Consider the following 13021-nt stretch of genomic DNA (forward strand, 5'->3'; position numbering starts at 1 on the left):
TCCAATTGAGTCTGCTGTTATAAATGTCCTTTAAATTCTGATGTCATAGACAAACAAGTTACTTACCCCCAGTAATGTTCTTTCGACTTAATGTTCCTCTCACGTATTCCTCGCCTTTGATATTCAATATCCAGCTTCAGCTGCTTCAGAATTCTTTTTTCAGCAGAGGGCACTGTGCGTCGATGCAGTCAACTCGATGTCCCTCGAGAGCCTCCGTCTCGAGGATGATATCATTGAAGGCATAAATAACATGTGCAGCGCCCATTGGCTTCAGTTCTGTTTTTCATTCTCACGTAGAAATACCCTCATCAAAACGGGCTTGACTGTACTAGGCTTTGAAGGAGCGAAAGCTGTAGTAGCATGGGAAATTCGACTGAGAGGTATGCTGGGAGGGCAATGAAGAATACATGAGAGGAACATCGAGTCGAAAGAACGTAACCAGGGGTAAGTAACTTATTAATTTATTTATTTCATTTGTAAAGAGCACATACAACCCGGAGGCATTGAATTGCTGTTTCAGGTACAGGTCAAGGAGACAAACTTAGTAATTAATTTGAGTAATTATATCATAGACAAGAATGAGCAGAGGTAATATTACAGATATAATGAGACAAAGGATTCTTGTACATATTGGTCACGCTGTGCGTGCTGTAGTGTGGATGGGGGAGGGTAACTTTGCAGGCGAGATGGGCAGAGGGGGCGGTTTAGGCAAAGAGCTGAGTGTTGAGGGCTTCAAGAAAGATCTAATAGGATTTCTCAGCCCTCAGGGAGAGGAGTGGGGGGTAATTCCAGAGTTTGGCGGCACGATAGGGGAAGCTGGAGCCTCCAGCTTTGCATCTCCTCACTTTAGGCACGAGAAGTCTGTCCATGTATGGAGTCCTGGTGGGCCTAGAGGAGTGGGCTTTGGTGATTCTTTGTGTGAGGTAAGGAGGCGCTGTATTGAACTTGTTCTTCGAATGGATTGTGTCCTCCCACGTATTCCTCATCTTTGATAGGCTCCCAAAGCAGTGTTACTTTTGGTGGAGGGAGTAAGAATTTTATTAAAGGTTTCCATGAACAGCTTTTCCAAAGCTTCCCTCCTGGCTTAGGGTAGAATCAAGGCAGTAATGCTTAGTGAAAGTGTTTATTGTGGACCACGTAGCTGCCTCACAAATGTTTTCAATAGGAACACCTCTTTGCAAAGCAGAGGAGGTAGCCATGCCCCTAGTGGAATGGGCCCTCAAGCCTTCTAGAGAATCCTTGCCCGCCAGCCTGTAGCATTCTGATATTGCTAGAATAATCCACCTGGATAAGGTTTGTTTTGTCACAGCCTGACCCAGTCTATGACCCGTATAAACTATAAATAGTTGGTCGTCTGGACAAAGTTTTGATAACCTTGAAATGTAGAAGCTCAGAGCCCCACTTCTATTAAGACTGTGCAACCTCTCCTCCTCCTTGCCAGGATGAGGTGGACTGTAGAAAGTGGGCAACACAATATTTTGTCCTAAATGAAAGTCTGAAATGACCTTTGGTAAAAATGAAGCCTTAACCCTCAGGACGACCTTGACCTTGTGATGGGCTTTTGAGGATAGTGCCTGCAACTCGCACACTCTACGGGCTGAAGTTAGTGCTACCAACAAGATGGTCTTGAAAGTTAGTAAACTTAATGGACATGAATGTAGAGGTTCAAATGGTGAACACATAAGAAATGTTAGCACCAGTTGAGGACCCAAACGAGAACCTGAAAGGGAGATGGGGGGAACACAATAGTGAGCCTCTTCAGAAATTGCATCACCAAAGGTACCTTAAAATATGAGGTTTCCTCAGACGAGTGCTTGAAGATGCATATCACTGCCAAATAACCTTTAATGGTCCCAACCTGGAGCCCCAGATTGGCTAGGTACAGTAGAAAGGATAATACCTCTGGTGTTTTGCAAAGCAAGGGGTCCACATTCTTGTCCCTGCACCAGCTGCTTAATACACAGAGGTTTCTAAACGCGGACCCAGGGATCGAACCTGCGTTGCACCGTGTCATCTTGCTTCCAAGGCGAGCGCGTTGCTGCTGAGCTTTCCCCCTGGGATTTGTTACAATGGCAGCAGTACAAAGACTTTGTTGCTGGCCTTCTGGCCGAAAGCAAAATCTCCAATACTTCACCGCAGAGGTTCCAATCCTTGTATCTCAGCCTCTCAGAAACCATGCGTGAAAACTGAGAGTCTTGACCTCTTGATGGAGAACCCAACCCTTCTCTCTCTTGAGAGAGGGTCCTCTCTTTGTGGAAGATGTATTGGATGGCAGATGGACATGTCCAGAAGGTCCGGGTACCAAATCCTCCTGGTCCAATCCGGGGCAATTAGGATCATGTGTTTCCGGAACTTTCTCAACCTCCTGATCATGTGAGAAATGACAGGGACTGGAGGAAACGCGCACAGGAGCGCAAACCCCCAATCCACCACAAACGCGTCTTCTAGAGCTCCTCTTGGGGGGGAATTCCCTGGAGCAGTACAGCTTGCACTTCCGGTTGACATTGGTCATGAACAAGTCCACTTGAGGGGTTCCCCAAAGATATGATATGATATGATAGGTTATTTATAACACGCTTAATACCCGGAGGTTTCTAAGCGCGGACCTGGGATCGAACCTGTGTTGTTTTGTGTCGTCTTGCTTCCAAGGCGAGCATGTTGCCCCTGAGCTATCCTCCCGAGACTGGGGTGAAGATCTCTTGAAGGACTTCCTGAGCTAGTTCCCACTCGTGGGAGATTGTGCTCTGCCTGCTCAGAGCACCTGCCGCTGTGTTCTCCTCTCGCGCTAGGTGAACATCCTATAGGGAGATTCCTTCTGGAATAGCCCTGTACCAGAGCTGCACTGCCTCTCTGCACAGGGGTAGTGACCCTACACCCCCTCTCTTGTTGAGGTAGCACATGGCCTCTGTGTTGTATGCCATTATCAGGAGATTATTTCCAGAGGGGTGAAATGCCTCCAGCGCAAGTATCAGGCTCAGTAGTGATGTGAGGTTTGTCAGCGAACTCAACATCCACCTCCCCTTCCTCCTCACCTGAATCCTCAGAAGAGGTGACTTGCCGGGTAGACTTCTTCTTTGACTTTTTTCTTGAGAAGAGATACGGTCGTCCGCGGTGAGAAGCCACCCTGATTCCCTGCCAAGCAGGGAAGCAGTAGGCTTCCTTCCCGCAGGGACCAGTGGGAAGAGGGAAAAAGCATCGGCTCAAAAAACCCTCTTTGCGTCGGTAGACTAATGCGATGACTTGGCTGGTCCGGGAGGTTGTATCGGTGGATTCTTGATAGCCCGCAGCTGGTACGTACCACAGTCCGAAGCTGAACAGCTGGAAGGGTGTTCCGTGAGGCAAGGAGCAACAGATCCGGCTCCAGCAGGTAAGAGAGTTCGCGTTGAGTGAGAAAAATCCAGCAACTGGCGAGGAAGCAAACGCAGGAGAACAAAACTGCAGCGGGAGTCAGCGAGGGAAGGTAAGCACGACGGCAAAAGGATCGCCGCAGAGGGAAAAAGGAGAGGAAATGGAAACGGGGGAAAAGAAACGAGGTAAGGGGAGCGAAAACAGGAGAGAAGCAAAGCGAGAGCAAAGGAGAAAGCAACAAGGCATAAACTGACAAAGTTGCAACGCGCCGAACCCGGAAGGGGGCGGGGCTTACATAGGAAACAACAGAGCGACAGAACAAAAGACTAGAGCGGAAAACCAGGAAGTAGGACGAGAAACCTGGTACAACCTAATGGCGCAGCCAGCGCCAAGCGCTCCATAGCCTCCAGCGGCAGCCAGGAACCGGCGGCATGACAGCAAGTCCGATTGCCCTCAGCTCCAAAAGATTGATGTGTAGTTTGGACTCCGATGGAGACCAACAATCGTTGATTGTCATATCGTTGGCTTGGGCTCCCCACCCCTTGAGTGAGGCGTCCGTCACTACTGTTATCTCCGGCCATGTTTGCCAAAAAGGTCTCCCTTCAGGATATTGTCCTTGCAGGTCCACCACAGAAGATCCTGTGTGACCCTGCTTGGAACCTGAAATAGGTCTGACATGTTGCCCCGGGAACTGAGACCATTGTGTCCTGAGAGCCCATTGAAGGGATCTCATTCTCAGACGAGCCTCTGGCACCAGAAAAATGCAGGATGCAACGAGGCTGAGCAACCTCAGAAAGTCAAAGGCAAGGAGACTCTGGGCACTCTGAAACTTGGAGACCATCTGCAGAATGTCTTGAGCCCTCACCTCGGGTGGCAAGCTCTTTCCCAAGGATGTACCCAGTACAGCTCCAATGAACTGGAGCTTTTGGGATGGTATCAGAATTGAGGGAGAAGCCCAGTTTGAGAAGAGAGTGGCAGGTGACATTGAGATGATCCAGGACTCATTTATTTGGTAGAACGTGGCCTCATTAGCCAATCGTCCAGGTAGGGGTGGACACAAATCCCTCTTTCCTGAGACTCGCTGCCACCACAGCCATCAGTTTGGTGCAAATGCTCGGGCGGAAGGTCAGCCCGAATGGCAGAACTCCAAAATGATAATGAGAACCGCCAACGGCAAACCTCAGGTACATTCTGTGCTTAAGATGGATTGGCACATGAAAATAAGCATCCTGAAGGTCCAATGACACCATCCAATCCTGGAGTTGGAGGGTCTGAAGGATCTGAGAAAGTGTGACCATCTTGAACTTGTCCTTCCTGAGGAACTTGTTCAAGTATCACAAGTCCAAGATGGGTCTCAGTCCTTCGTCCTTCTTAGGGATCACAAAATATAGAGAATAACATCCTTTGTTCCTCTCAGCTACAGGTACCGGCTCTGTAGCACCTTTCTCTAGAAGGGTCAACATTTCCTGCACAAGGAACAGATCTGGAACCTTCAAAGAATGGCTGCCCGTTGAATGGTTCTGAGGTCTCTGAATAAGGGGAAGGCAGTAAACTTGGGCTATGGTTTAGAAACCCAAGCATCCGAAGTAATGTCTCCCCATTCTTTCAGATGCTGAGACAGTCTGTCTCCCAGTGGGGTGTCATGACTCAAGACCTCAGAGAGGTTTTGAGGTGACTGAAGCAGTGGCTGTTGGTAAAGATGCCCCAGCTTGAGCGGGCTTTGCACCTCTCCCTTGTCCACGAGAGAATCTTCTTTGACCTCTTTGACCAGCCATTCCTCTCACTCTTCCACTGAGGAGTATTAGTGAAAGGATCTACCCCTCCAAGATGGTCCACTGGGGTGAAAAGGATGAGGCTGTCTAATAGCGGCACCTAAAGATTTGGCTGATGCATTCGAGGTCTGCAGCTTCTCATGGCCTTCGTCAGCCTTGCTGCCAAAAAGGTGAGACCCATCAAAAGGCATGTTAAGGAGCCTAGGCTGCACATCCGGTGCAAATCAAGACTTCCTTAACCACGCAAATCTGCAAATTACGGTGCTTGCCGCCATAGCTCTGCAGATGCTGTCAGCAGAATACAGACCTGACTGAAGAGACTAGCACATGGCTTCCTTGCCATCCTTAACAATGGCTAAGAAACAATGGCTAAAAAACCGTCTCTTTCCTCTCCTTCGGGAATATGCTCAACCGCCATAGAAATGCAGTCCAATAGAGTGTATGAAAACTTTGCCAAGGCACATGTGGAGTTGGCTGATTTAAGAGCCATGCTCCCAGCGGAAAATTCCTTTCTGGACCAAGCATCTACCCTTTTGTCATCCCTAGCCGGTGGGATGGTTGGATAGCTGCCTTTTTTGAGGTCGCTGTTGCCGCCTTCACCACTAGACTTTCTGGTGTAGGGTGTTTTGATAAGTAGCTGGGGTCGCTACTTGATGGACGGTATTTTTTGTCAGGTTCTTATTCACTGCCGGACTTGACTCCGGTGCTTCCCAATTGGCACTTACTCTCTACTGAAGAGCAATGTGGAAAGGGACAGTGGAGCGCAAGGTAGGTGGGGTGGGCTGGGTGATGGATGTGGAAATTGGGTTCTGGGGGCGGGGGAAGGACGGGAAGGAGAGCACAGGGACAGGGGCATACTTATCCTCACTCGGGTCAGAGAAGATGGCGACCTCCCGCTTTGGAGGAGACTCTGAGTCAGGTCTTTACCATGATGAAAAGATCCCGTTCCGAGCCTCCTGATTGGCTGGGATGCCACCACGCCCCCCACCAGGTGCTAGCCATATTACAAATACACCCTTATTCCTTCCTTTCTTTGATCTTTCCACTGGCATATGATATGCAGTATCCCAAAACCTGTCAGTCACTCCAACGGCCATGTGTCCTGGGAACAGCAGGCAAAGACCTCGCCTGTGAAGGCCATACATTCTCCCTCCCCATCTCATCATTCAACCCTGCTATTTTTTTATGAGAGAACAGAGAACAGTTAACAGATTGTGGCTGCAATAACTTCACAACTTACAACAACAAGTAGCGCCCTCCACCATCATTAACAGTCCATTGTATTGCATAGCAACTGGTATCACACTTTCCCATTATGAAAGGGAAAATAGCAGGACTGGAATTGGAAGTTTTCCCATCTGGGCAAGCCAGAATTTCAATGATGCGTTCTTTATTATTTCCCTCAGCAACCACCCACATGCCTGACCTCTTGGTTTGCTTACAGGAGCCCGGCAAGCTCACTTAATTCCTTACCTCTAAGAGAATTTCCCATACTCTGGGCTGAGGTCCACAAGGGCGTTCCCACCACAAGCACATAGAGACTGAATTAATGAGAAAAAGCACTATATAAATGATGACTAAAATTACAATTAAAATTAACACCCACTGCATTCTGAGCAACCTGAAGTCTGCTCACACCTACCTGCCATCTTTCCCCCACCCTGCCCATCAGTCTGTCTTCGGTCCCTAACCCTCCCCATCCCCCGACCCCACTTATCTTTTTCCTTTGGTGGCCCTCCGCTCCATTTGAATGAATGGGACGAAGCAAGCATGTTCCACTTATTCAAACAAAATACAATGCTGTTGGCACCCCAATTTTTTCGGATTGAAAACCTGGGGTGGTAATATCAATAAAACCTGATCTGGTCTTCTGTATCGGGTATCATTGCTATAGCCATAGCCCTTAAGGGGCCATCTTTAGTCAAGACTAGCCCTTTGCTTACCACCACATTGGTAAAATTGTCATTATTCTGGGGTTCTAGAGTTTCTGTTAACATCTCTGGGTGCTTTCCTTCGATATGAATTGGCCCTTTTGCAGGAGAACCCAAAGTTACCCTACTTGGTTCTGTTGCGTTCAAATGTTGTTCTGGTCTACATGTGATAGACTAGACTAACCACCTCTTCTCTCCCACACAACCCACACTCACACGCCCAGAGGGCTAGTGAAATGATCCATCAAAACATGCAAACGCACATCACTCTAACCAAGTTAGAACCCAAACACCTCACACAACAAACAAGTCAAACACTGGATGCCGCCTTTCTGGACACAACAAGCACAGTGCACAAAACAAAGCATATCTAGAAAGCTCACATGCACAAACGTCAGTTGCGCCTGGTTCGCACACATCAACAGATGTGCACAGCATCTATCCTATCTCTGTCTCCCTCACAAGCTAACCCTTCCCACTTTTCCTTACAGAGCCACATGAGGGCCTGGAGACCATGAAAATGGCAGTGGTGCGCAGTATAAATCAACTTAACACAACATAACATATCCTTAGTACGCCCAGTATTCTAATAACTTTCCACATAACGGTCAGCCGGCCTTGTTCGTTAATTAATTTCCCTTCCCAATCTGATTTACTTGCTGGTTTTGGGGGATCTCCTTGCTCACAATATAGCCAGTTTAAAAGAATGTTGCTGTTTCAGTCAGCCTGTGCAATTTTCCAGGTCGCATACAAGGCCTACCTGGCAATGCACCCCCGTTTAGAGAACCAACTGACGTGTTCCAAACAAGGAATATCTGGTTACCCTCTGAGCTATCACAACAGTCACCCAAATATGTCCTCTCAGCATACACAAGTATTGGGGCAAACATTTGTAAGAAGACCAATGCGTGAGACATTTTGCAGGTATACAGTGTTTATATTGAATCCTTTATATTGAATGCCCATATATTGAATATTTTATATTGAAAAACCTTTATAATGAATGTATTTAGGGTAGGGTAAAAGGTTAAATAATTTTTGGAAATGGTCAGGATGGGTTTTTTCGGGGTGGAAAATGGGGATTTTGTTTTAAACCGCGTTCACTATAAAAGTTTTCAAGATAAAAGATTTGATAGCAGGTATGTACATAGTATAGTGAATCAACAGTCACATTCAACTATAAAACAATAGGTTTTTTAGTTACTTAGAAAATTACCCAAATAATAAATGTACACTTGCGAATATTAATAGTCAGGAAAATTGAATATTACAAACCAAACCAGTCCATGATAAAATTGTTTTCTTGGGGATAATACACTGTAAATATAGACAGTTTCTGAATTGTGCACAATTTAGGAGCTTATAACAAAGGGGCTTTAGAATTAGATGTAGCAAAAAGCAATATTTTAAATAAACACTGTACCTTAGGGTCGACGTTGATAATTTTCCGGTCTCGTTTGTTTTTGAAGAGTAAGCCTGAGGCGTTCTCTGCAATCACCTGGTAATTTGGGCTTGCGTTAGAAGTGGAGACATGGGTTTCCCAGTTGTAAAAGCTGCGAATAAAGCATTGATAAAGCTTAGTTTAAAAAATGGCAGCAAGATCACAAAACTCTGGTTGACTGCTCATAGGGCGTGGTAACTTCCTGTCTGCACGCGCCAATACATCAGCCAGCCCCCCCTCTCTGCCCACTAAGCTAACTCAACATCCTCTGATGCACCTGATGACGGTGCAAATGGGAGGGAGGCTCTAACATGACATCTTGCTAGTGGCAACAAATCAAAACAATGAAAGAATTGTAGCGAGGCAACTATGAACACCTGTGATATATTCCACTGGGGGTTTCTGGGTGATGCCTGATAGACACAGGCCCCTGTGCTGTCCCCACAGAGCAGCAGCAGAGGGTGAGGGATGGGAGGCATGAGAGAACCATAGACAACTTTGGGGGGGGGGGAGTATGACCTGGGATCCTGCCACCTTTCTCAACATCCTGCCTGCACCCAGGGCTCAAGTCGAGGGTACACACGGGGGGACTCAGTCCACCCACTTTATTCAGAGGGTGGACTCAGTCCCCTGCAGCTAAAATGAGAAACATTGAATGTCTTCTTTGAATTTATGAATTAAAGCCGTCCTCGGCAGTCGGCAGATTTGTAGGCTGGACACTTCACCACTTCACTATATAACCTGATGAACCCCATTTCGGTAATGCAAGTTCTAGGGAAAACATTCGGAGTTTAAAACATGCACACCTTTTAAAGTTTTCAAAAACACCATTAGAAAAAACTATCCTCTCTTGGTTTTGTGTGTGTGTTGATTTTATGAAAGGCAAATGCCATTCGTCCTGTTCAATTTAATGAAATGTGCATATTTCACCTTTATATTCTAATTTCTGGCGATGTCACATCCCATTGCATTTGTTGATGAGTCCCCCCCACTTTAATTTTAAGGACTTGTCCCCTGCTGCACCCCAACAGCAATAAATGCTTAATCCCCTGCCCCCCTTCCCTGTCTCCCTCTTGTGACTCCCTCAATTGCCCAAAAGGAAATCAAATAACTGGCATTCTGAAAATCACCCCGCCTCCCTCATGTTTTCTTTCGCTTCCTTTCTTGCACAACATTAGTTTCACATTTTGTTGACAGCACAGTCCTGACATGGTGACAGTCCGGCACTGGCAGAAATCAAGGCCACCCTGGGCAGGAGGCCTTACTACAAAGAAGGCAACTGCTGAGAGTGGTGCTCTACAATGTCAGGCCAGCAGTTCTAGTGCAGTCACAGAGCGGCGCTGCACAGACCCGTTTTCCCGAGAGTCACACGTGTGCCTCTGCACACAACTTCCTCCATTTAACTCGGATGTCAGGAGACCTTACAACAAAAGAAAAGGCGGAGGATCTTCTTTCTCTCACCTCTCACGGAAAACTTGGAACGACTTACCAAAGAATATACACAACACAAGAAATCATCTACTAGTTGAAAACTCCTCAAATCCTGGCTCTTCACTGCATAACTGGACGAACACCTACAGGGGCATGTACATAGCTGAAACGATGAGTGAAGAAACCGATCCCAGATCCCAATAAGCACTCAACTACAAATAGAATGTAAGGAAGACATGATAGGACGAAACTAAAGATTGAACACACAGCTAGACCAGGACGGAAGGACATAGACGATCAATAACACCCTGGCCGCCACATTAAACACAAGTACCAATAGACCACAGATGGAAATAGAGAGCAAGGGAGTAGGCAACTGCTTATCTACAGCACCGACACCAGAGGGGGACTAAACACACCCCTCCCATTCCACTAAGCTCAAATAAAACATAGCTGGGAACATGCCATGGCATCACTCACAACAATTAGATGGACAAGAAGGAAAGTGGCAATTAACTTTACCTATAGGAGTGCTAGGTAAACTGAACAAGATCTGCAAGGTCCAGGATATATAACCTACTAAACAACACAGCCGTCCGACAGCACAGCGAGTAGAGTGCTCATTTTGACATCTGTGCAGAGCCTGCTGATCAGATTCGAATCCCGGCAGGGCCAAACTCAGCCTTTCATCCTTCCGAGGTTGATAAATGAGCACCACACACCGTGGCTAATAATAATCAGCGCCCAGATGCCTGAGGGTTTGTAGCGCTATATAAATGATAAATTATTATTATTATTATTATGATCCGCACCAACAGCACACAATGTCTCGCATCGGTCTGATACTTGCACCAAAGCTCAGCGCATAGTGAAAACCAAACTGAAGCCGCCAATGGCACACCACATCTCTCACTTTCCTACTCCCTCTTCACCCAACTAACCTAACCCGCCCCCTTCCTGTTTTACAGATCTGCCTGAGCGCCTGGGGACCAATTCAGTTGGTGACGGTGCACAGTATAAATACCTTTAACATTTAAAATTCAAAATAATAATGACATGAAAAATGCTGTATTTCCCTGTTCTGATGCTGCGATAGGCATGTGATTTATATCTTTCACTGGCAGGAGGTCACAGGACGAGGATACAGCATTTCGAAACAAAACTTTGTGCTAATGTCTATCTATAAGAAGCCAAAAGCATCATTGTTTAACTACTTTGCTATGTCTTGACTTTCTTGTCTTTATTAATTATCCACATTTGAAGGAAAGGTCAGATCTATTAGGACGGTGCTTGTCATCCCACTGAATAGTAAAATGAGCCATTACATGTCAATGTTCTCAAAGACAGAAAGCAAATTACAAAAGACAGAAAGCAAATTACACTCTGTAGTGGATACCATTAAACTGGTAACTGAGATTTAACAGTAGGCCAATTCATCTGCAAGTCTGGTGCAAAGATGCCCACGTGTCAAGACGTTGTGGATCTATTTTTGAGCATGGACATCATTTCACAAAAATTCTAGGGGTAGCGGAAGTGGCATCACATGCCCCTTGACATCTGATGACATCACAGGAAGTGATGTCATTTGACCCAACCCTGAAGAGACATCATGTAAAGTGATAGAACACGACCTTTCACCCCTTTATGGAGTCCAGCAATTATTGTATAGACTTACAGAAAGACAAATCATTTGTTATTCCTATTCTTTCTTATTTAGGGTCACTGCTCAAAGTGTTACATTTGTGGAAACCCCTGTTTTTTTTAAGAGGCCTCAACAAAAATGCTATCCACGCGGCACTGGCCACAGCCCAGGAGATTCAATGTAAAAAAAATAAAAACATATTTTCTTTAGGGGTAGCAAGGGTGACCAAAGGGGTAGCAAGACCTCGAAATGTCGTCCCTGCTTTTCAGGCTTCACAGGTTGGCAAAATAAATACCATTGGGAAGGTTCATAACTGTGAATTAAAGAATTTAGAGTAGCGCAGGGAAAGCAGCACACACACAGCATCTCATACTCTGGGCACTTGTTACCTCCTATATGCAAACAGACATCCTGAACAGCATGCCATGGAAATAGGAAAGATTGACACATTACAACAAAGCATTAATTCTGGCAAAATGAACTCAAGGGCCCCTTTATGTGCTATGGTCAAACATTTCTACACTGTACACAAGCTTTTAGGCACAAGCATGTTGTCAAGTGACTGAGGACACCGAGGTGGATTGTCTTGTCATGATCATAACAGAGACAAGGGCAGAAAAAAACATGCTATTACTGCAACTTGCAAAAAGCAAAATGCATAGTCTGAAACCAATGCTTATTGTACTCCAAATGCTTTTTGGAAGGTTTTGTCTGAATTGTGATTTGAGGTGTTTAAGAGCAGACTAAATCAGCATTCACCCCCTGAAATGTGCCTGAAATAAACATTGAATGAGTCTTGCAATTATTGTATAGAATTCCAGAAAGACAAATTATTTGTTATTCATATTCTTTCTTATTTAGGGTCACTGCTCAAAGTGTTACACTTGTGTAAGCCTCTTTTTTTTTTAAGAGGCCTGAACAAGAAAGCCAGCTACTCCAGAAACAGAGAGCCACATGGCACTGGCCACAGCCCAGGAGCTTCAATTTATTTTTAGGGGTAGCAAGGGAGACCTCAGGGGTGTCCCGTTGCGACCCCCAAATGACGTCCCTGTTTAAATCCAGTCAGGTTTTTTGACTAACCAAAAATAGATAAACTACTTTCAAATTAATTGCATGTATATATTCTCATACATATCCACAGAGGATAATGGTAAAACCAGAGTGGGATTTACTGTTTTATGTGTTGACAAGCCTAGCCCTGAAATACATGTGTTCCCAAAAAAATCAATTTCATCAAAACACAAGAAATAAAGGTTTTGATCAGGCAGAAACTATTAGAACATTGAGGGTCTCATTATCAATTGAGCAGATTTTGGAGCAGGAATTGTATGTCATGAACTCCTAGGTTTGAGGCTAGAGGATGAGATTCCGGTAACCTTATGGGTTGGGGACCACAACCTGGCCTGAGATGTGGGCCCATGAGGAAGTATATGGTGGAGCCACCAGGCTCCTTAGT

The 13021-nt window shown here is 45.8% G+C and overlaps 1 protein-coding gene across 2 annotated transcripts in view; it reads right to left on the bottom strand.

The window, feature by feature from the left end:
- CFAP299 (cilia and flagella associated protein 299) overlaps nt 1–13021 on the bottom strand; it is a 2370083-nt gene that overhangs the window by 142658 nt on the left and 2214404 nt on the right. For both annotated transcript variants that reach the window (XM_069626159.1, XM_069626160.1), the window contains one exon: nt 8475–8604. In XM_069626159.1, the coding sequence (XP_069482260.1) occupies nt 8475–8604 (130 nt within the window). The remainder of the gene's footprint in view (nt 1–8474; nt 8605–13021) is intronic.

This window comes from Ambystoma mexicanum, chromosome 6p (assembly GCF_040938575.1).
Source record: "Ambystoma mexicanum isolate Mex_15411 chromosome 6p, UKY_AmexF1_1, whole genome shotgun sequence".
NCBI classification, from domain to species: Eukaryota; Metazoa; Chordata; class Amphibia; order Caudata; family Ambystomatidae; genus Ambystoma; species Ambystoma mexicanum.